At 41.4% G+C, this 20,625-nt stretch overlaps 1 protein-coding gene across 3 annotated transcripts in view; it reads left to right on the top strand.

The window, feature by feature from the left end:
• LOC135106738 (WD and tetratricopeptide repeats protein 1-like) overlaps positions 1-20,625 on the top strand; it is a 237,012-nt gene that overhangs the window by 78,043 nt on the left and 138,344 nt on the right. For all 3 annotated transcript variants that reach the window (XM_064016000.1, XM_064015999.1, XM_064016001.1), the window contains one exon: positions 16,949-17,136. In XM_064016000.1, coding sequence (XP_063872070.1) covers positions 16,949-17,136 — 188 coding nt within the window. The remainder of the gene's footprint in view (positions 1-16,948; positions 17,137-20,625) is intronic.

Here is a 20,625-nt window from a genome sequence, read left to right as displayed (position 1 = left end):
GAGCAGTATGAGCGGAACCCCCCCAGACATGTGAAGCATACTCCATACATGGACAGATAAGGCCCTTGTACAGAGTTAGCAGCTGGGGGGGTGAGAAAAACTGGCAGAGACGTCTCAGAACACCTAACTTCATAGAAGCTGTTTTAGCTAGAGATGAGATGTGAAGTTTCCAGTTCAGATTATAAGTAAAGGACAGACCGAGGATGTTCAGTGTAGAAGAGGGGGACAGTTGAATGTCATTGAAGAAGAGGGGATAGTTGTCTGGAAGGTTGTGTCGAGTTGATAGATGGAGGAATTGAGTTTTTGAGGCATTGAACAATACCAAGTTTGCTCTGCCCCAATCAGAAATTTTAGAAAGATCAGAAGTCAAGCATTCTGTGGCTTCCCTGCGTGATATGTTTACCTCCTGAAGGGTTGGACGTCTATGAAAAGATGTGGAAAAGTGCAGGGTGGTATCATCAGCGTAGGAGTGGATAGGACAAGAAGTTTGGTTTAGAAGATCATTAATGAATAATAAGAAGAGAGTGGGTGACAGGACAGAACCCTGAGGAACACCACTGTTAATAGATTTAGGAGAAGAACAGTGACCGTCTACCACAGCAGCAATAGAACGGTCAGAAAGGAAACTTGAGGTGAAGTTACAGAGAGAAGGATAGAAACCGTAAGAGGGTAGTTTGGAAATCAACGCTTTGTGCCAGACTCTATCAAAAGCTTTTGATATGTCCAAGGCAACAGCAAAAGTTTCACCAAAATCTCTAAAAGAGGATGACCAAGACTCAGTAAGGAAAGCCAGAAGATCACCAGTAGAGCGGCCTTGAAGGAATCAGATAAAAGGTTGTGAAGTGATAGATGTTTAAGAATCTTCCTGTTGAGGATAGATTCAAAAACTTTAGATAGGCAGGAAATTAAAGCAATAGGACGGTAGTTTGAAGGATTAGAACGGTCACCCTTTTTAGGAACAGGTTGAATGTAGGCAAACTTCCAGCAAGAAGGAAAGGTAGATGTTGACAGACAGAGCTGAAAGAGCTTGACTAGGCAAAGTGCAAACACGGAGGCACAGTTTCGGAGAACAATAGGAGGGACCCCATCAGGTCCATAAGCCTTCCGAGGGTTAAGGCCAGCGAGGGCATGGAAAACATCATTGCGAAGAATTTTAATAGGTGGCATGAAGTAGTCAGAGGGTGGAGGACAGGGAGGAACAAGCCCAGAATCGTCCAAGGTAGAGTTTTTAGCAAAGGTTTGAGCAAAGAGTTCAGCTTTAGAAATAGATGTGATAGCAGTGGTGCCATCTGGTTGAAATAGAGGAGGGAAAGAAGAAGCAAAGTTATTGGAGATATTTTTGGCTAGATGCCAGAAATCACGAGGGGAGTTAGATCTTGAAAGGTTTCGACATTTTCTGTTAATGAAAGAGTTTTTGGCTAGTTGGAGAACATACTCGGCATGGTTCCGGGCAGAAACATAAAGTGCATGAGATTCTGGTGATGGAAGGCTTAAGTACCTTTTCTGGGCCACCTCTCTATCATATATAGCACGAGAACAAGCTGTGTTAAACCAAGGTTTAGAAGGTTTAGGACGAGAAAAAGAGTGAGGAATGTACGCCTCCACGCCAGACACTATCACCTCTGTTATGCGCTCAGCACACAAAGACGGGTCTCTGACACGGAAGCAGTAGTCATTCCAAGGAAAATCAGCAAAATACCTCCTCAGGTCCCCCCAACTAGCAGAGGCAAAATGCCAGAGGCACCTTCGCTTAGGGGAATCCTGAGGAGGTATTGGAGTGATAGGACAAGATAAAGATATGAGATTCGGAGGAGCCCAACAGAGAAGAAAGGGTGACAGCATAAGCAGAAGGATTAGAGGTCAGGAAAGGTCAAGAATGTTGGGCATATCTCCAAGATGGTCAGGAATACGAGTAGGATGTTGCGCCAATTGCTCTAGGTCATGGAGGATAGCAAAGTTGTAGGCTAGTTCACCAGGAACTGCTGAACTAGCTAAAAACTCTACCTTGGACGATTCTGGGCTTGTTCCTCCCTCTCCTCCACCCTCTGACTACTTCTATTGCTGCTGTGGTAGACGGTCACTGCTCTTCTCCTAAATCTATTAACAGTGGTGTTCCTCAGGGTTCTGTCCTGTCACCCACTCTATTAATGATCTTCTAAACCAAACTTCTTGTCCTGTCCACTCCTACACTGATGATACCACCCTGCACTTTTCCACGTCTTTTCATAGACGTCCAACCCTTCAGGAGGTAAACATATCACGCAGGGAAGCCACAGAACGCCTAACTTCTGATCTTTCTAAAATTTCTGATTGGGGCAGAGCAAACTTGTTATTGTTCAATGCCTCAAAAACTCAATTCCTCCATCTATCAACTCGACACAACCTTCCAGACAACTATCCCTTCTTCTTCAGTGACACTCAACTGTCCCCCTCTTCTACACTGAACATCCTTGGTCTGTCCTTTACTTATAATCTGAACTGGAAACTTCACATCTCATCTTTAGCTAAAGCAGCATCTATGAAGTTAGGTGTTCTGAGACGTCTCTGCCAGTTTTTCTCACCCCCCCAGCTGCTAACTCTGTACAAGGGCCTTATCCGTCCATGTATGGAGTATGCTTCACATGTCTGGGGGGGGGTTCCACTCATACTGCTCTTCTAGACAGGGTGGAATCAAAAGCTTTTCGTCTCATCAACTCTTCTCTAACTGACTGTCTTCAGCCTCTCTCTCACCGCCGCAGTGTTGCATATCTAGCTGTCTTCTACCGCTATTTTCATGCTAACTGCTCTTCTGATCTTGCTAACTGCATGCCTCCCCTCCTTCCGCGGCCTTGCTGCACAAGACTTTCTTCTTTCTCTCACCCCTATTCTGTCCACCTCTCTAATGCAAGAGTTAACCAGTATTCTCAACCATTCATCCCTTTCTCTGGTAAACTCTGGAACTCCCTGCCTGCTTCTGTATTTCCACCTTCCTATGACTTGAATTCCTTCAAGAGGGAGGTTTCAAGACACTTATCCACCAATTTTTGACCACTGCTTTGACCCTTTTATGGGACTGGCATTTCAGTGGGCATTTTTTTTATTAGATTTTTGTTGCCCTTGGCCAGTGTCCTTCCTACATAAAAAAAAAAAAAAAGTATAGTCAGTGAAGGGAGAAGAAAGCCAAAGCTGGTGGTGAACATTGAAGTCTCCAAGAATGGAGATCTCTGCAAAAGGGAAGAGGGTCAGAATGTGCTCCACTTTGGAAGTTAAGTAGTCAAAGGATTTCTTATAGTCAGAGGAGTTAGGTGAGAGGTATACAGCACAGATAAATTTAGTATGAGAGTGACTCTAGTCGTAGCCAGATGGTGGAAAACTCGGAAGATTCAAAAGTGTGGGCATGAGAGCAGGTTAAGTCATTGCGCACATAAACGCAGCATCCAGCTTTGGATAGAAAATGAGGATAGAGAAAGTAGGAGAGAAAAGAAAAGGGGCTACTGTCAGTTGCCTTAGACACCTGAGTTTCAGTGAAGAAAAGAAGATGAGGTTTAGAAGAGGAGAGGTGGTGTTCTACAGATTGAAAATTAGATCTTAGACTGCGAAAGTTGCAGAAGTTATTGAAGAAAAAGTTGAGGGGGGTGTCAAGACACTTAGGGTCATTGACAGAAAGGCAGTCCGACCTGGGGACATTTATGGTCCCCTCCCCAGATGGGGACTCCGAGTCTGGTGTAGGAGTCGCCATGATGATTTTAAAATTTTTGAGTGAAGGGTGTGTGTTATTAGGTGCTTGTAGTTTTGTGTGGAGGAAGAGAGCTGTCTTTAGAGGGCAGGCTGTGACTGCCCCCTTGTGTTGTGAGACACAAAGGGAAGTCAGTGAGGTCACAGCTGGGTTTAATGATAAGTTCACAGCACCCCCTGAACAGTGCTTTAGACCTCACTGGGAGTAATTATCATTTTGGCAGGTGTCTACTGCCTCCTCCTGCCCCTTTGCTCGTACTTTTGCGAATTTCGCTTGCACCCCAGTGGTGCGCCCGGTCACGCATTTCGTTCGCACAATGGTAGTGCGCCAGACCTTTGATTTGTTTGAACAGACCTCCTTTTCTCGCCCTTCTGTTAACCCTCTCTCTACTTGTGTCCTTATTCATCTCCTTCTCGGTTTCTTGCAGCTGAGATGGGACTTCACACTCCAATGACATGGGTGAGCCCCTTGGCTCCACTTCCTTTCCTTTCTCTGATTCTGGGATCAATTCTTCCTCGCTTGAGAGCTTGGCATCACCACGTTTGCCAACCCTTTTGCGGAAAGATGGTAAAGAACGGGCGCTTGGGCCTTCATGGCTTCCATGACAACATCCTTAATCAAGCCGCTTAATTTCCGTCAAGTCACCAGGAAAGACTCATCAGCAGAAACAGTATTTACCGAATCAGGATTCGTTCGCATGGCACAATCCACTCCCTTTCTAAGGCCGTTCAGCCAGATATGCGACCTGGGTGACCCATTCCTCTAACAGAGGTCCCATTGTGTCCCATTCACCCCACATGCCATGTCATCAACTTTACCACGCAAGTACAACCCTCACTACCTCTCTACAGCTAGGCTCTCCAACCACACTTCACTACTGCAACCAACTACTATAATGAATGCAGTTTCCTTAATTTCTACCCTTTCCTTAGTGTTACACATGTTTCATATTAGTCTCTCACCACCAGCCTCACAGAACCTTGTGAGGTGACACAGCTGGTGACTACACTCCAGTAGACATCGTGATGGCAACTAGGAATGAAGTGACAAAGACTCCCCAACCATAGAGTTTGTAGTGGTTGATGTTGTGCTGTTAGGGACACCCCACCCGAGACGTCCAAGGACAACGTAGTGTGTATGAACACTCAATTCTTTCATGATTTACATGAGGATTAGCAATTTCCCACTGCAATTTTTATCATACTACGTCATGGTGGAATCTACACTTGGCTCAAGACGCCTGGGTCGACACACAGATGAACATAATTTGCGCATGTACTCACATGAGTCGATATTTTCCTTCTGTAGACTTTATCGTGGTCGACTTAGTGGGGCAGGCCCACCTTCACCTGGGCCGTCAATTACATACGTACAACAGGGGTCGTTGTTGTAGCTCGTGATACATCCTGCTGCCGCAGTACCACAGCTGCCTCTCGTCCACTGCCTGTCCTCCGTCATCTCCACACCATCCAAATTCCCGAAATGTTTGACTGTAAGCGCTGTCCGACGCTTATTAATGTATTGTACTGGAGGTAACTGAAACGAGCTGTGCAGTGCGCGCTCTTTGTATTCAGAAGCAGTCAAACCTGTGAATTAATATATTATCACTAATACTGAGAATAACAGAAAAAAGTATATCAATAGGTAAAACAAGTATTGCAGTACATCAATGTCATGACATTCCGTAACATATGTGAGTCAATACAGAGTTACCTACACTTAGCGGGTTCAGTCGGTTCTATAGATGAACACCACCAGCGCAAACACAGCAAGTCATCCTCTCATCTGCGTGATCTGATGTATGTCATTATGTTACGTTAAGTGTACTTATACTAACACCGCTAAATCCTCACAATTACGTAACTCACAATTACGTAAATATCTGATTACTATAAGTAGTTACATTAATTATGTTAACACACATCATTAAATCCTCTTTTTTTTTTTTTTTTTTTTTTTTTTTTGTAGGAGGGACACTGACCAAGGGTAACAAAAATCTAATTTAAAAAAAATGCCCACTGAAATGCCAGTCCCATAAAAAGGGTACAAAGTGGTAGTAAAAAATTGAAGGATAAGTGTCTTGAAACCTCCTCCTTGAAGGAATTCAAGTCATAGGAAGGTGGAAATACAGAAGTAGGCAGGGAGTTCCAGAGTTTACCAGAGAAATGTATGAATGATTGGGAATACTGGTTAACTCTTGCATTAGAGAGGTGGACAGAATAGGGGTGAGAGAAAGAAGAAAGTCTTGTGAAACGAGGCCGCGGGAGGAGGGGGGGCATGCAGTTAGCAAGATCAGAAGAGCAGTTAGCATGAAAATAGCGGTAGAAGACAGCTAGATATGCAACACTGCGGCGGTGAGAGAGAGGCTGAAGACAGTCAGTTAGAGGAGAAGAGTTGATGAGATGAAAAGCTTTTGATTCCACCCTGTCTAGAAGAGCAGTATGAGTGGAACCCCCCCCCCACAGACATGTGAAGCATACTCCATACATGGACGGATAAGGCCCTTGTACAGAGTTAGCAGCTGGGGGGTGAGAAAAACTGGCGGAGACATCTCAGAACGCCTAACTTCATAGAAGCTGTTTAAGCTAGAGATGAGATGTGAAGTTTCCAGTTCAGATTATAAGTAAAGGACAGACCGAGGATGTTCAGTGTAGAAGAGGGGGACAGTTGAGTGTCATTGAAGAAGAGGGGATAGTTGTCTGGAAAGTAGTGTCAAGTTGATAGATGGAGGAATTGAGTTTTTGAGGCAATGAACAATACCAAGTTTGCTCTGCCTCAATCAGAAATTTTAGAAAGATAAGAAGTCATGCCTTCTGTGGCTTCCCTGCGTGAAATGTTTACTTCCTGAAGGGTTGGATGTCTATGGAAAGACATGGAAAAGTGCAGGGTGGTATCATCACCATAGGAGTGGATAGGACAAGAAGTTTGGTTTAGATCATTAATGAATAATAAGAAGAGAGTGGGTAACAGGGCAGAACCCTAAGGAACACCACTGTTCCTCAGGAGAGGAACAGTGTTCCTTTAGAAGAACAGTGACCATCTACCACAGCAGCAATAGAATGGTCAGAAAGGAAATTTGAGATGAAGTTACAGAGAGAAGGATAGAAGCCGTAGGAGTGTAGATTGGAAATCAAAGTTTTGTGCCAGACTCTATCAAAAGCTTTTGATATGTCCAAGGCAACAGCAAAAGTTTCACCAAAATCTCTAAAAGAGGATGACCAAGACTCAGTAAGGAAAGCTAGATCACCAATAGAGCAGCCTTGACGAAACCCATACTGGCAATCAGATAGAAAGTTGTGAAGTGATAGATGTTTTAAGAATCTTCCTGTTGAGGATAAATTCAAAAACTTTAGATAGGCAGGAAAGTAAAGCAATAGGACGGTAGTTTGAGGGATTAGAACAGTCACCCTTTTTAGGAACAGGCTGAATGTAGGTAAACTTCCAGCAAGAGATAGGAAAAAATTGGTTCTCAAATAGAGTGGTAGATGAGTGGAACGGACTCAGTAATCATGTAGTTAGTGCTAGGACACTAGAGAGCTTTAAGAGAAGATTAGACAAGTTTATGGATGGGGATAACAGACGGAAATAGGTAGGTGTGTTTCATACAGAGACTGCCACGTGTAAGCCTGGTCGCTTCTTGCAGCTTCCCTTATTTCTTATGTTGTTATGTAAGAAGGAAAGGTAGATGTTGACAGACAGAGCTAAAAGAGTTTGACTAAGCAAGGTCCAAGCACGGAGGCACAGTTTCGGAGAACAATAAGTGGGACCCCATCGGGTCCATAAGCCTTCCGAGGGTTTAGGCCCGCAAGGGCATGGAAAACATAATTGCAAAGAATTTTAATAGGTAGCATGAAGTAGTTAGAGGGTGGAGGAGAGGGAGGAACAAGCCCAGAATCGTCCAAGGTAGAGTTTTTAGCAAAGGTTTGAGCAAAGAGTTCAGCTTTAGAAATAGATGTGATAGCAGTGGTGCCATCTGGTTGAAATAAAGGAGGGAAAGAAGAAGAAGCAAAGTTATTGGAGATATTTTTGGCTAGATGCCAGAAGTCACGAGGGGAGTTAGATCTTGAAAGGTTTTGACACTTTCTGTTAATGAAGGAGTTTTTGGCTAGTTGGAGAACAGACTTGGCATGGTTCCAGGCAGAGATATAAAGTGCATGAGATTCTGGTGATGGAAGGCTTGAATACCTTTTGTGGGCCACCTCTCTATAATGTATAGCACAAGAACAAGCTGTGTTAAACCAAGGTTTAGAAGGTTTAGGAAGAGAAAAAGAGTGAGGAATGTACGCCTCCATGCCAGACACTATCACCTCTGTTATGCGCTCAGCACACAAAGACAGGTCTTTGACACGGAAGCAGTAGTCATTCCAAGGAAAATCAGCAAAATAGCCCCTCAGGTCCTCCCAACTAGCAGAGGCACCTTTGCTTAGGGGGATCCTGAGGAGGGACTGGAGCGATAGGACAAGATACAGATATGAGATTGTGATCGGAGGAGCCCAACGGAGAAGAAAGGGTGACAGCATAAGCAGAAGCATTAGAGGTCAGGAAAAAGTCAAGAATGTTGGGCGTATCTCCAAGACGGTCAGGAATACGAGTAGGGTGTTGCACCAATTGCTCTAGGTCGTGGAGGATAGCAAAGTTGAAGGCTAGTTCACCAGGATGGTCAGTGAAGGGAGTGGAAACCCAAAGCTGGTGGTGAACATTGAAGTCTCCAAGAATGGAGATCTCTGCAAAAGGAAAGAGGGTCAGAATGTGCTCCACTTTGGAAGTTAAATAGTCAAAGAATTTCTTATAGTCAGAGGAGTTAGGTGAGAGTTATACAACACAGATAAATTTAGTTTGAGAGTGACTCTGTAGTCGTAGCCAGATGGTGGAAAACTCAGAAGATTCAAGAGCGTGGGCACGAGACCAGGTTAAGTCATTACGCACATGAACGCAACATCCAGCTTTGGATAAAAAATGAGGATAGAGAAAGTAGGAGGAAACAGAAAAGGGGCTACTGTCAGTTGCCTCAGACACCTGAGTTTCAGTGAGGAAAAGAAGATGAGGTTTAGAAGAGGAGAGGTGGTGTTCTACAGATTGAAAATTAGATCTTAGTCTGCGAATGTTGCAGAAGTTAATGAAGAAAAAGTTAAGGGGGGTGTCAAGACAGTTAGGGTCGTCGACAGAAAGGCAGTTCGACCTGGGGACATTTATGGTCCCCTCCCCAGATGAATATTCCGAGGCTGGTGTAGGAGTCGCCATAATAATTTTGAAATTTTTGAGTGAAGGGTGTGTGTGTTATTAGGTGCTTGTAGTTTTGTGCGGAGGAAGAGAGTTGTCTTTAGAGGGCAGGCTGTGACTGCCCCCTTGTGTTGTGAGACACAAAGGGAAACGTTCAGTGAGATCACAGCTGGGATTAATGATAAGTTCACAGCACTCCCTGAACAGTGCTTTAGACCTCACTGGGAGTAATTATTGTTTTGGTAGGTGTCTACTGCCTCCTCCTTTGATAGAGTCTGGCATAAAGCTTTGATTTCTAAGCTACCTTCCTACGTCTTCTATCCTTCTCTTTGTAACTTCATTTCAAGTTTCCTTTCTGACAGTTCTATTGCTGCTGTGGTAGACCATCACTGTTCTCCTAAATCTATTAACAGTGGTGTTCCTCAGGGTTCTGTCCTGTCACACACTCTTCTTATTATTCATCAATGACCTTCTAAACCAAACTTCTTGTCCCATCCACTCCTATGCTGATGATATCACCCTACACTTTCCCATGTCTTTTCATAGATGTCCAGCCCTTCAGGAAGTAAACATTTTACACAGGGAAGCCACAGAATGCTTGGCTTCTGATCTTTCTAAGATTTGTGATTGGGGCAGAGCAAACTTGGTATTGTTCAATGCCTCAAAAACTCAATTCCTCCATCTATCAACTTGACACAACCTTCCAGACAACTATGCCCTCTTCTTCAATGACACTTAACTCTCCCCCTCTTCTACACTGAACATCCTCGGTCTTTCCTTTACTTATAATCTGAACTGGAAACTTCACATCTCATCTCTAGCTAAAACAGCATCTATGAAGTTAGGCGTTCTGAGACGTCTCTGCCATTTTTTCTCCCCCCCCAGTTGCTAACTCTGTACAAGGACCTTATCCGTCCATGTATGGAGTATGCTTCACATGTCTGGGGGGTTTTCACTCTTACCGCTCTTCTAGACAGGGTTGAATCAAAAGCTTTTCGTCTCATCAACTCCTCTCCTCTAACTGATTGTCTTCAGCCTCTCTCATCACTGCAATATTGCACCTCTAGCTGTCTTTTACTGTTATTTTCATGCTAACTGCTCTTCTAATCTTGCTAACTGCATGTCTCCCCTCTTCCTGTGGCCTCGCTGCACAATATTTTCTTCTTGCTTTCACCCCTATTCTGTCCACCTCTTTAATAGAAGAGTTAACCAGTATTCTCAATCATTCATCCCTTTATCTGGTAAACACTGGAACTCCCTGCCTGCTTCTGTTTTTCCACCTTCCTATGACTTGAATTCTTTCAAGAGGTAGGTTTCAAGACACTTATCCTTGAATTGTTGACTACTGCTTTGGACCCTTTTATGGGACTGGCATCTCGGTGGGCCTTTTTTTTTTTTTATTGGGTTTTTGTTGCTCTTGGCCAGTGTCCCTCTTACATAAAAAAAAAAAGACACTAATCACCTCTGTTATGCGCTCAGCACATATTGACAAGTCTCTGACACAAAAGCAGTAGTCATTCCAAGGAAAATCAGCAAAATACCTCCTCAGGTCCCCCAACAAGCAGAGGCAAAATGCCAGAAGCACCTTTGCTTAGGGGGATTCTGAAGAGGGATTGGAGCGATAGGACAAGATACAGATATGAGATTGTGATCGGAGGAGCCCAATGGAGAAAAGAGGGTAACAGCATAAGCAGAAAGATTAGAGGTTAGGAAAAGGTCAAGAATGTTGGGTATATCTCCAAGATGGTCAGGAATACGAGTAGGGTGTTGCACCAATTGCTCTAGGTCATGGAGGATAGCAGAGTTGAAGGCTAGTTCACCAGGATGGTCAGTGAAGGGAGAAGAAAGCCAAAGCTGGTGGTGAACATTGAAGTCTCCAAGAATGGAGATCTCTGCAAAAGGGAAGAAGATCAGAATGTGCTTCACTTTGGAAGTTAAATAGTCAAAGAATTTCTTATAGTCAGATGAGTTAGGTGAGAGGTATACAACACAGATAAATTTAGTTTGAGAGTGACTCTGTAGTCATAGCCAGATGGTGGAAAACTCAGAAGATTCAAGAGCGTGGGCACAAGACCAGGTTAAGTCGTTGCGCATATAAACGCAATATCCAGCTTTGTATCGAAAATGAGGATAGAGAAAGTAGGAGGGAACAGAAAAGGGGCTACTCTCAGTTGCCTCAGACACCTTAGTTTCAGTGAGAAAAAGATGAGGTTTAAAAGAGGAGAGGTGGTGTTCTACAGATTGAAAATTAGATCTTAGACCGCGAATGTTACGGAAGTTAATGAAGAAAAAGTTGAGGGAGGTGTCAAGACACTTAGGGTCATTGTCAGAGAGTATTTCTGGTGAGGTATCAGAAATTATGGGGAGGGTTAAATCTAGAATGATTTTGACACTTTCTATTAATGAAGGAGTTTTTGGCTAGTTGGAGAACAGACTTGGCATGAATCTGAGCAGAAATAAAGTGCATGAGATTCAGGTGATGGAAGGCTCAAGTACATTTTGTGGGCTACCTCTTTATCATGTATAGCACAAGATCAGGCTGTGTTAAACCAAGGTTTAGAAGGTTTAGATCAAGAGAAAGGGTGATAAATGTATCCCTCCTTGCCAGACACCATCCCCCTTTGTTATGCACTCAGCACATGTCTCTGACATGGAAGCAGTGGTCATTCCAAGGAAAATCAGCATAATACCTCCTCAGGTTCCCCTAATTAGCAGAGGCACCTTTGCTTTGGGGGATGATGAGGAGCAGTTGGAGTGATTGGACAAGATATAGATATGAGATTGTGATTGGAGGAGCCCAATAGAGAAGATGGGGTGACAACATAAGCTGAAGGATTAGAGGTTAGGAGAAGGTCAAGAATGTTGGGAGTATCTCCAAGACTGTCAGGAATATGAGTAGGGTGTTACACCAGTTGCTCTAGGTTGTGGAAGATAGAAAAGTTAAAGGCTAGTTCACCAGGATGGTTAGTGAAGGGAGAGGAAAGCCAGAGCTGGTGTGAATATTGAAGTCTCCAGGAATGGAGATCTCTGCAAGAGGGAAGGGTCAGGATGTGCTCCACTTTGGAAGTTATGTAGTCAAAGAATTTTTTATAGTTAGAGGAGTTAGGTGAGAAGTAAACAGCACATATAAGTTTAGTTTGAGAGTGGCTCTGTAGTCATAATCAGATTGTAGAAAATTCGGATGATTATAGGGTGTGGGCACAAGAGCAAGTTAAGTTGTGCATATAGATGCAACATCCAGCTTTAGATTGAAAATGAGGATAAAATAGGAGGGAACAGAAATGGGGTTACTGTCAGTTGCCTCAAACACTTGTGTTTGAGTGAGAAAAAGGTGAGGTTTAGTAGAGGAGAGGTGGTGTTCCACAGATTGAAAAATCAGATCTAAGGCTGTGAATGTTCCAGAAGTTAATAAAGAAAAAGTTGAGGTGGGTGTCAAGACACTTAGGGTTGATACCAGAAGAGCAGTCGAACCTGGGGACATATATGGTTCCCTCCCTAGACGGGAACTCTGAGACTGGTTTAGGAGTTGCCATATTGAAATTTTTAATTTTGAGAGAAGAGTGTGTGTGTTTAATTAGGTGCATGTAGTTTTCTGCAAAGGAAGAAAGTTGTCTTTAGATAGCAGGCTGTGACTGCTCCTTGTGTTGTGAGGCACAAAGGGAAACATTCTGTGAAGTCACAGTTGGGTTACTGATAAGTTCAAAGCACCTCGTGATCCAGTGCTTCAGATCTCATTGGGAGTAATAATTGTTTCAGTAGGTGTCTACTGCCTCCCATGTGAACAGTAATTGTAGTATCAGGATGGATTGGGAGATGCCTATCTTAGCATGTTTCAGATATTTCCTTGCACAATGCCACATGAGTGTATGTGCTTGCTTCTTACATCCTTGTGTTTGAAATCATGTGTGCAGTGGGTAGCAGTTTTGTGATGGATCTGAGAAGGAAACAGGGAATATGCATAAGATTTTCTGTTAATTTTGAAGTAGTGCAACAGAGGCAATGGCAGTGATTGTGCAAGCATTTGGTACAGAAAGCTCAAGCCATACTCATGTTTAATCCCCTAAAGAACAGGTAGTAATGGTGATTTTCATCCCGGTAAGACCAGCCCTCCAGTGCTAAATATTAAAAATGGTCTGTATGTACACCCACACCTTGGAAGAGTGAATGAAATGGACTTTGTACTCAACATCAAGCCATCCTCTTTCTAGTGATGAAATCCTGATGTTTGTGTGCAGTGGTTATGGAGAGACAACTTGAAGAGGAGAGACTTTTGGAGAGAGCGAGTTACTTGCCTGCCATGCATCTGTTTTGCCTGACTAGATATGGCTAGCGCCTAATGAAAACAGGTGCCCTGAGCTCTCTTCACGCATGCTAAACAGTTTTATCAAGTCCCCACCCCATTGCACTCTCACTATGAAATGCAGCAAATGGTCAAGTATAAGTGGGTGAAATCCGTGGCATTGAGGTCTGAGGGCAGAAAGGAGTGGGCAGGGAACTGGATTCATTAGAATCACTATCTCTGAGAATGGAGCAGAGACCGTTGAGAGATTAGTCTTATTAACTAACAGGCAGTATTACCAAAGAGTGAACTACAAAAATTGACAAAGTAGCTAAGTTTAGCATAAAAATCACAAAGCAGTTATAACTGCCTCTGTTCCTCACCTGTAAAGTGGCTTTAGCAGCCTCCAGTACTTTAGAGGTTAACAGCATTGCATAACAAAGAACACACAGGGAGGCCTATCAACTCCACAATGCCCAATTTTATAACAAAAGTTGAGCAGCTCATTCACAAGGATTGACATCCATGATCATATAAACATAATGTAAAAATATAAGGGAAGCTGCAAGAAGCAACCAGGCATACACACACCAGCCCCTGTATGAAACACCTACCTATTTCCACCTATCATTCCCATCCACAAATTTGTCTAATCTTTTTTAAAGCTCCCTAATGACTCAGCACTAACAACCAGATTACTGTGTCCATTCCATTCATGTACCACTCTATTTGAGAATCGGCTCCTTTCTATGTTTTTCTTGAACCTAGATTTTTTGAAGCTATTATTTCTTGCTGTATCTGATTACTGATCCTGAGAATCTTGCTGTCACCCTTGTTATGATCCCTATACAAAGGATGATGTAAGCAAAATTCTCAGGATCAGTAATCAGGATGGATCTTGCTGATGGCAGCTATGGGACATAACAGTGACTGCTGTGTTGTTACTGCCAAATTTGTACCGAGAATCCTGACGTGTGACCAGAAGCAGCCTCTGGTAATCCAAACTTTTCCTTTGGGGTCATCACAGGTGATCAGAGCTGGTTTTATATTATGAGAAAAAAAAAAGTGTGCCAGGTGAATAGCAAAGCTCATTATCATTATTTTATTTATTTATTTTAAGGAATTTATTTAGTTACTTCTTTATTTATTTATTTATTTTGTTTTTTAAATGTTCTATTTTTTCTTTCTTTCTTTTATGTTTTTTTTATTTCTTTATCACTATGCAGTAGTAGGTGCCAAAAAAGATGACAAAATTTTCAGTTAGTGTCAACATCCACACACCATTCAACTAGTTTGATCTGGTTGCTTGGGGCAGTGAGCCACTCACTGGCAACTCAAGACAGACACTGGCCTTGAGTATACTCACACAGTTTTTAGTATAGGTTTGATTTCAGTGATGATGTGTTCTTTTCTGTGTTTGCATTTCCAGGTTGACTTAGTGTTGCGTATCTTTCCATATCACCTGCCAACGGCTACTAAACTGCCCATTACTGTTGACAAAATAGTATTTGTGGTTGGCTTTTGCTGAAGCATAAAAACATTTAAGAAACAATTATTTTTACTGGAGGTAAAGACACAACTGTGTACTGGCAGGTGAAGAGGTTCAGAGATGGTGGCCAAACCATCTATCACAGAGCACAAAGCGAGACCTGGGTTAGCAAAGAAAGTTGCTCAGTGAATCTTGAACATTCTGAAAAGAGATATAGGATGTAATCCTCATGTAATAGCAAAGGAATTGAAAGAACTGCTTTGTTCTTGGTAGTGGCCTTCTGAAATCTTTATTATGTCATGATCTCTGTCACATCTTTGAACCTCTTCACCCACCGGTACACAGTTCTCTCTCTAACTCAAGTAATACAAATTGAGGACAGGTTCATAAAGTTCAGACTTAGAGACACTCTTTATGCACAGTGATTGTGAGATTCTCAGTTCAGTACTGATATAAAAGTCTATAGTTTTAAAATAGCTCCAATAATTAAAATAAGACTTCTTCCTTCCTCAGTAATTGTCCAAAATCTTTTGGAACATGAATATGACTGTGTATTTCATGACTAGCATTACAGATAAATGAAATTAAATGAATTTCATATTTGGTGAACCTGAGGATGAGAAGGGAATAATTCTTCTGAAGCTCTAGTACTTTGTTGTTATTGTTTTCCTATTAATATATTAAAAAGATTGGATTAGGGTAAGTCTAACTGAGTAATTAAAATCTCTTTATTAATGTAAAGAAATTAAAGAAAGGGGCAAGACCATTACAGGTTCATGAATCTCATGCTCTTTATATTTATGCCCGGAATCATGCCAGATCTGTTCTCCAGCTAGCCAAAAACTTCCTCATTAATAGAAAGTGTCAAGATCTTTCAGAATCTAACTCCCATTATGAATTCTGGCACCTAATCAAAAACATCTCCTATAACTTTGCTTCTTCACCTTTCCCTCCTTTATTTCAGCCTGATGGCACCACTGCCATTTCATCTATTTCTAAAGCTGAACTCTTTGCTCAAACCTTTGCTAAAAACTACCTTAGATGATTCAGGACTTGTTCCTCCCTCTCCTCCACCCTCTGACTACCTTATGCTACCTATTAAAAAGACAGAGTGGAATCAAAAGCTTTTCATCTTATCTACTCCTCTTCTCTGACCAAGTGTCTTCAGCCACTTTCTCATTGCCACAATGTTGTATCTCTTGCCATCTTCTATTGCTATTTTCATGGCAACTACTGTTCAGATCTTGCTAACTGCATGAATCCCTTTCTCAGTGGCCTCGCTGCACAAGAGTTTCTTCTTTCTCTCAGCCTTATTCTGTCCACTTCTCTAATGCAAGAATTATCCAATATTCACAATCATTCATCTCTTTCTCTGGTAAACTCTTGAACTCCCTACCTGCTTCTGTATTTCCACCTTCCTATGACTTGGACTCTTTCAAGAGGGAGATTTCAAGACACTTATCCTGTAAGTTTTTATTACTTCTTTCAACTCTGTTTAGGGCCTGGCACCTCAGTGGCCTTTTCTTATCTTTTATTGTAGTTTTGTTGCCCTTGACCAGTGCCCCTCCTATGTAAAAAAAATAAATAAATAAATAAAATGAATCAGCTGCTTCACCAGAAGGGGAAGGTGGCAGGAGGCAGGGCCTCCAAGTCACCTTAGCCTCCAGCTGTCCCACCAGAAGGGGAAGGCAGCTGGGAGTAGGAAATTAGGGAAAGGGACAAGGTGCACAAATTAGCTGACCCACCAGAAGGGGGAGGTGGCTGGGGGCAGGGTCTCCAACTCACCTTAGCCTCCACCAACTATAGTCACCATTATAAGTAATGGTGAATTATTTAAGGTTTAAATGTTGAGGTCAAATGGCCTCAGCAATTTAGAATAAATTATTGTGAGATGACAAGAGTTTATATGAGTGTGATAGATGCTGCACTTGCAAGAAGACCCATACTGAAACAGAAGAACTTGAGTGCTAGAGTATTCTAGAGAAAAAGGAGAAAAGAGTGAGAAAATTGTGATGAGCAAGGTGGGAATGCAGGCAGGAATAGATGAAGACTTATGGCTGTTCTCTGGATTGGGTTTTTAGTAATTTACAGGTGTCAGGTGCATGTGAAGATGTTTTTGTATTCAATGCTACCATAAAAATATTTTGTGAAATATGAAGCAGAAGTTTATTACAGTAATAATCTTATTTTCTTAATAATTTTATGATGTTTTGTGTTGATCATATTCTTAGATATTTCTTTACAGTTTCAGCCTCAAAGTGGAGACAGAGTGGCTATATCAGGAGCTGGGGATGGTCATATAGAAGTAAGGGAACTGGAGACAGAAGATGTTACTCACATATGCACGTGTCATGAAAAGAGAGTGAAAAGGATTGCCACAGTTCCAACTCAGCCAAACAATTTTTATTCTGCATCTGAAGATGGCACTGTGATGTAAGTAATCTATTTTTGCTTCAGTTTTATTTATTTATTTATTTATTTATTGTATCTATTAACAGAAATTATTATGTTCCCATTAATAAGTAGCCTTAACAGATGGTTGATTTCTAAAACTCATGCCAGGGTGACTTAAGCAGCTGAGTCATACCAGTACAACCTCTGTATGCAAGAATGTCTCATAGATGTTGCATTGCATAATACATGCTTTGTGGTGATTTCCTTCCACATGGACATGTCATTAAGAGATTTTAAAGGAACAGTTGTTATTGCAGGTAAACCAGAGAGAGAGAGAGAGAGAGAGAGAGAGAGAGAGAGAGAGAGAGAGAGAGAGAGAGAGAGAGAGAGAGAGAGAGAGTTACAAATAAGTTGGATTCCAGACAGCCCTTTATAAGTCATCATGTTCGCAAGTCATTAATTTGTAAAATATTTTGGATGTGCCTACAGTACCCTCTCAAGTTTTGTGCTTCCAAAGCCATAGCACTCAACATGATAATCATGAAACTTAGGTTACTGAAAACACTGAAAAATGCTTCTTCATGCTGGCCTCATAGCCTAGCACTGCGTGAGTGTGTGTTTTGTTCTGACATTCAGTGTGACACAGCAGTGCATTGATGTGGTAGTGTGTAAACATGGCACATCTTGATTTTGATCTGGCTGTTTCTTGGGATTTCTCCTGAGCCAGTTTCAGCCACACAGTTACATCACACCACAAACACCACAACTAGCCACACTAGAAACCATACCACACTCACACCACATGAAGCCATACCACAGCCAGCCACACCACACCTAGTCTCATCACAACCAACATCTCACCCTCCATACAATGCCAGACTCAACCACACAGTACCACACAGCACCCAGCCACACCATGGATGTAAAGGCATATCATGCCACACAATATACCAGCCACACAACAGCCCATACCACACTCATCACTCAACAGTCCATATCACTCGCACTCACACCACATATCACTTGCATCTCAAGAGCCACACAGTATCTCAATGATACTTCACAGTCATACCACATGCCCAGCACTATTTGAATAGTAGTAATAGTAGATATTTTGGGTTGTGTGTTTGTAATGACTCCCGCTGTATTCCTATACTTTGATGTCCTAGGTTTAATTATTTACCTATTTATTTATTTTTTTTTTTTTATATCTTCTTAGGCAAAGCCTTTTTTAAGGGGAGGTGCTAGCAAAAAAAATCAGTTTTTCTTTACCCCAACCTCGAAACTTGTTTTATAGTTTAATTACCCATGAAATCTGCTGAGTTTTATGTGGAAATGGCATCTTGATACAACAATTCCTTCCGTGTTTATTTGCGTTACCTTTAAAGATCCATTTAAAAGTCCTGCACACTGCAGGCCATGTGGCTTGTCACTATTTACAACGCTGAATTTTTTTTTTTTTTTTTTTTTTTTTTTTTTTTTTTTTTTTTTTTTGTGATATATATTAATATGAAGCTCACTGGCAACTTAGGGGTGCAGGCCACCTCAAGCATCACACCTCACCTCAGGGTCTCTTAAGAAGTCCATAGCAGAGGTAGTTTGTTGGAAAGCTCATCATCTCAGCATTTGCCTTCACCACCATTAAGCATAACAGAGATAAAACAAGTCACAAGCTCAGACTTATATCGCAAATTCCTGCAAGACAAAATTCCTCCCGCTTCTGAAGATGAAGAGAGATATTTACTCACGCTCCCAGCTGGAACTCATCATAGGAAAATCTTGTTATGCATGTGGGGGTGAGAAGAGCATTGATGCTTCATACAATGCCTTTGACTGCTCCAATGCTATCACCTGTAACACCTGCATAGATCATGAAGATATATCTTTAAAGCCACAGCAGCTGACAGATGATGCAGGGAAAGGAAATTTTATAGAGATGAACTGGTTTATCAGGCCCTGATCAACAACCTAGGATATAATGGCCTGAACAGAATTTCTCAAGCAGAAAGTTCAACAGATACGAAAACTTCTTGTATGAGAAGATGTGGCAATGCCTTGAAACAAATCAGAAGAAAGCACATGAAGCAATTGTACAGCAGAAGATAACCAAGAGGTCAAGAGAAGCAAAATTAAATCAGCATTACGAGGCAGGAGGCTTCTAACTTGGCGACAATGAGGGTGGCATCCTCTGATACTCTCACCTGAGTGAATAATATCTTGTAAATTAGGAGGGGACCAGATGCCAAACAGGCTTGAATGTTACAATAAATCCTTGTTTTATCTGGATTTACTTTATTATCCTAATATGTGTAAAATTATACTACATAGAGCTTGCAAACTTCATGAGACTCACTCATCAACAGAAAATGGCTCATATCTCAAAACTAAAGTTACTGATATTTCGAGCTAACTAACTCCATTGTTTTTCAAGTGATTGTGTATATACATATATTTATGGAAAGGAGAAAAGAAGGAGATTTTTTCATTGAGACATTTTTAAAAATACCTGAAGCTATTCCAGGAGATTTTTTATGAAAAAAAAAAAAAATTGTCACCAGTATTTCTTAATTTATTTTTTGAGAATGCCATTCAATAATTGAAATCTTCCTCAATCAAAATTAAGCTACATGTATCTATTGTATCCATACTAATTTTCAAAACGGTAAGTTGAAAAATAGTTGAGCTATAATGAAAAACATCAAAGTCATTTTTTCATTTTTTTTTTTTAAGCATGGATTTATTTCATATCTCTAAAAATAATAATCATATTTTAATTAAACTTTGGGATTTTATACTAAAGGCACAAAGGAATATACACACCAAAAATCATGAAGATAGGAAAAATGAATGTCACCCACTAAGTAACTGAGTAACTGGTGGTGCCTGCCCTTAAGTAATTCTTAATGTTTTCATGATTTTCCTTGGTGTCACTCAGGAGTAAAATTTTTGCCAGGATGGGTTCTGTGTCTTCCTTGTATGGTTGACTAAGGATTTGAAATCCCTACTATATTCAGAGCAATGCAGTAAAAAATTTTCAAGAGTTTCCTGTGGCAAGCATGCACAACTTTCCTCTGCGGCAATAAACTTTTTCCTGTAGTTGAGGTTCAGTGTGTTTGTCCTTGCCTTCATCATTGATTTGCTCTTCATGCTGTTGTCCATCCATTTCTTTATTTCTAATCTGAATCATCTGTAGGTCTTCAGGGTTGATTTTTCTTGTATACTTTTCTTCCTTTCTTTAGAATCCCAATATATGACCTTCTTAATGATTTTATTTGGCTTCATCATTTCTGTTTGCTTAATCTGTGCAGTGTCATGCTTTGTCAGAGATAAGTTTCATGTCGGGTTGCATTTTTCTGTATATTTTTTTTATTTACTCCCGTAAAATGAGAAAAATAATGGATCATTTCATATAGATATTATTCTCATGCTATGAATGGAAGTGTGGCTACCTTACAGTTTTGATTCTTAGATTTTTTTTCTCTTAGAGCTCACAATATCAAACTATGGATGCAGAATTTTATGTTCATA

The sequence above is a fragment of the Scylla paramamosain genome, chromosome 14 (genome assembly GCF_035594125.1).
Source record: "Scylla paramamosain isolate STU-SP2022 chromosome 14, ASM3559412v1, whole genome shotgun sequence".
Classification (NCBI taxonomy): domain Eukaryota; kingdom Metazoa; phylum Arthropoda; class Malacostraca; order Decapoda; family Portunidae; genus Scylla; species Scylla paramamosain.
Note: the sequence above shows the minus strand (reverse complement) of the source record. Positions and strands in the feature narration are given on the sequence as shown.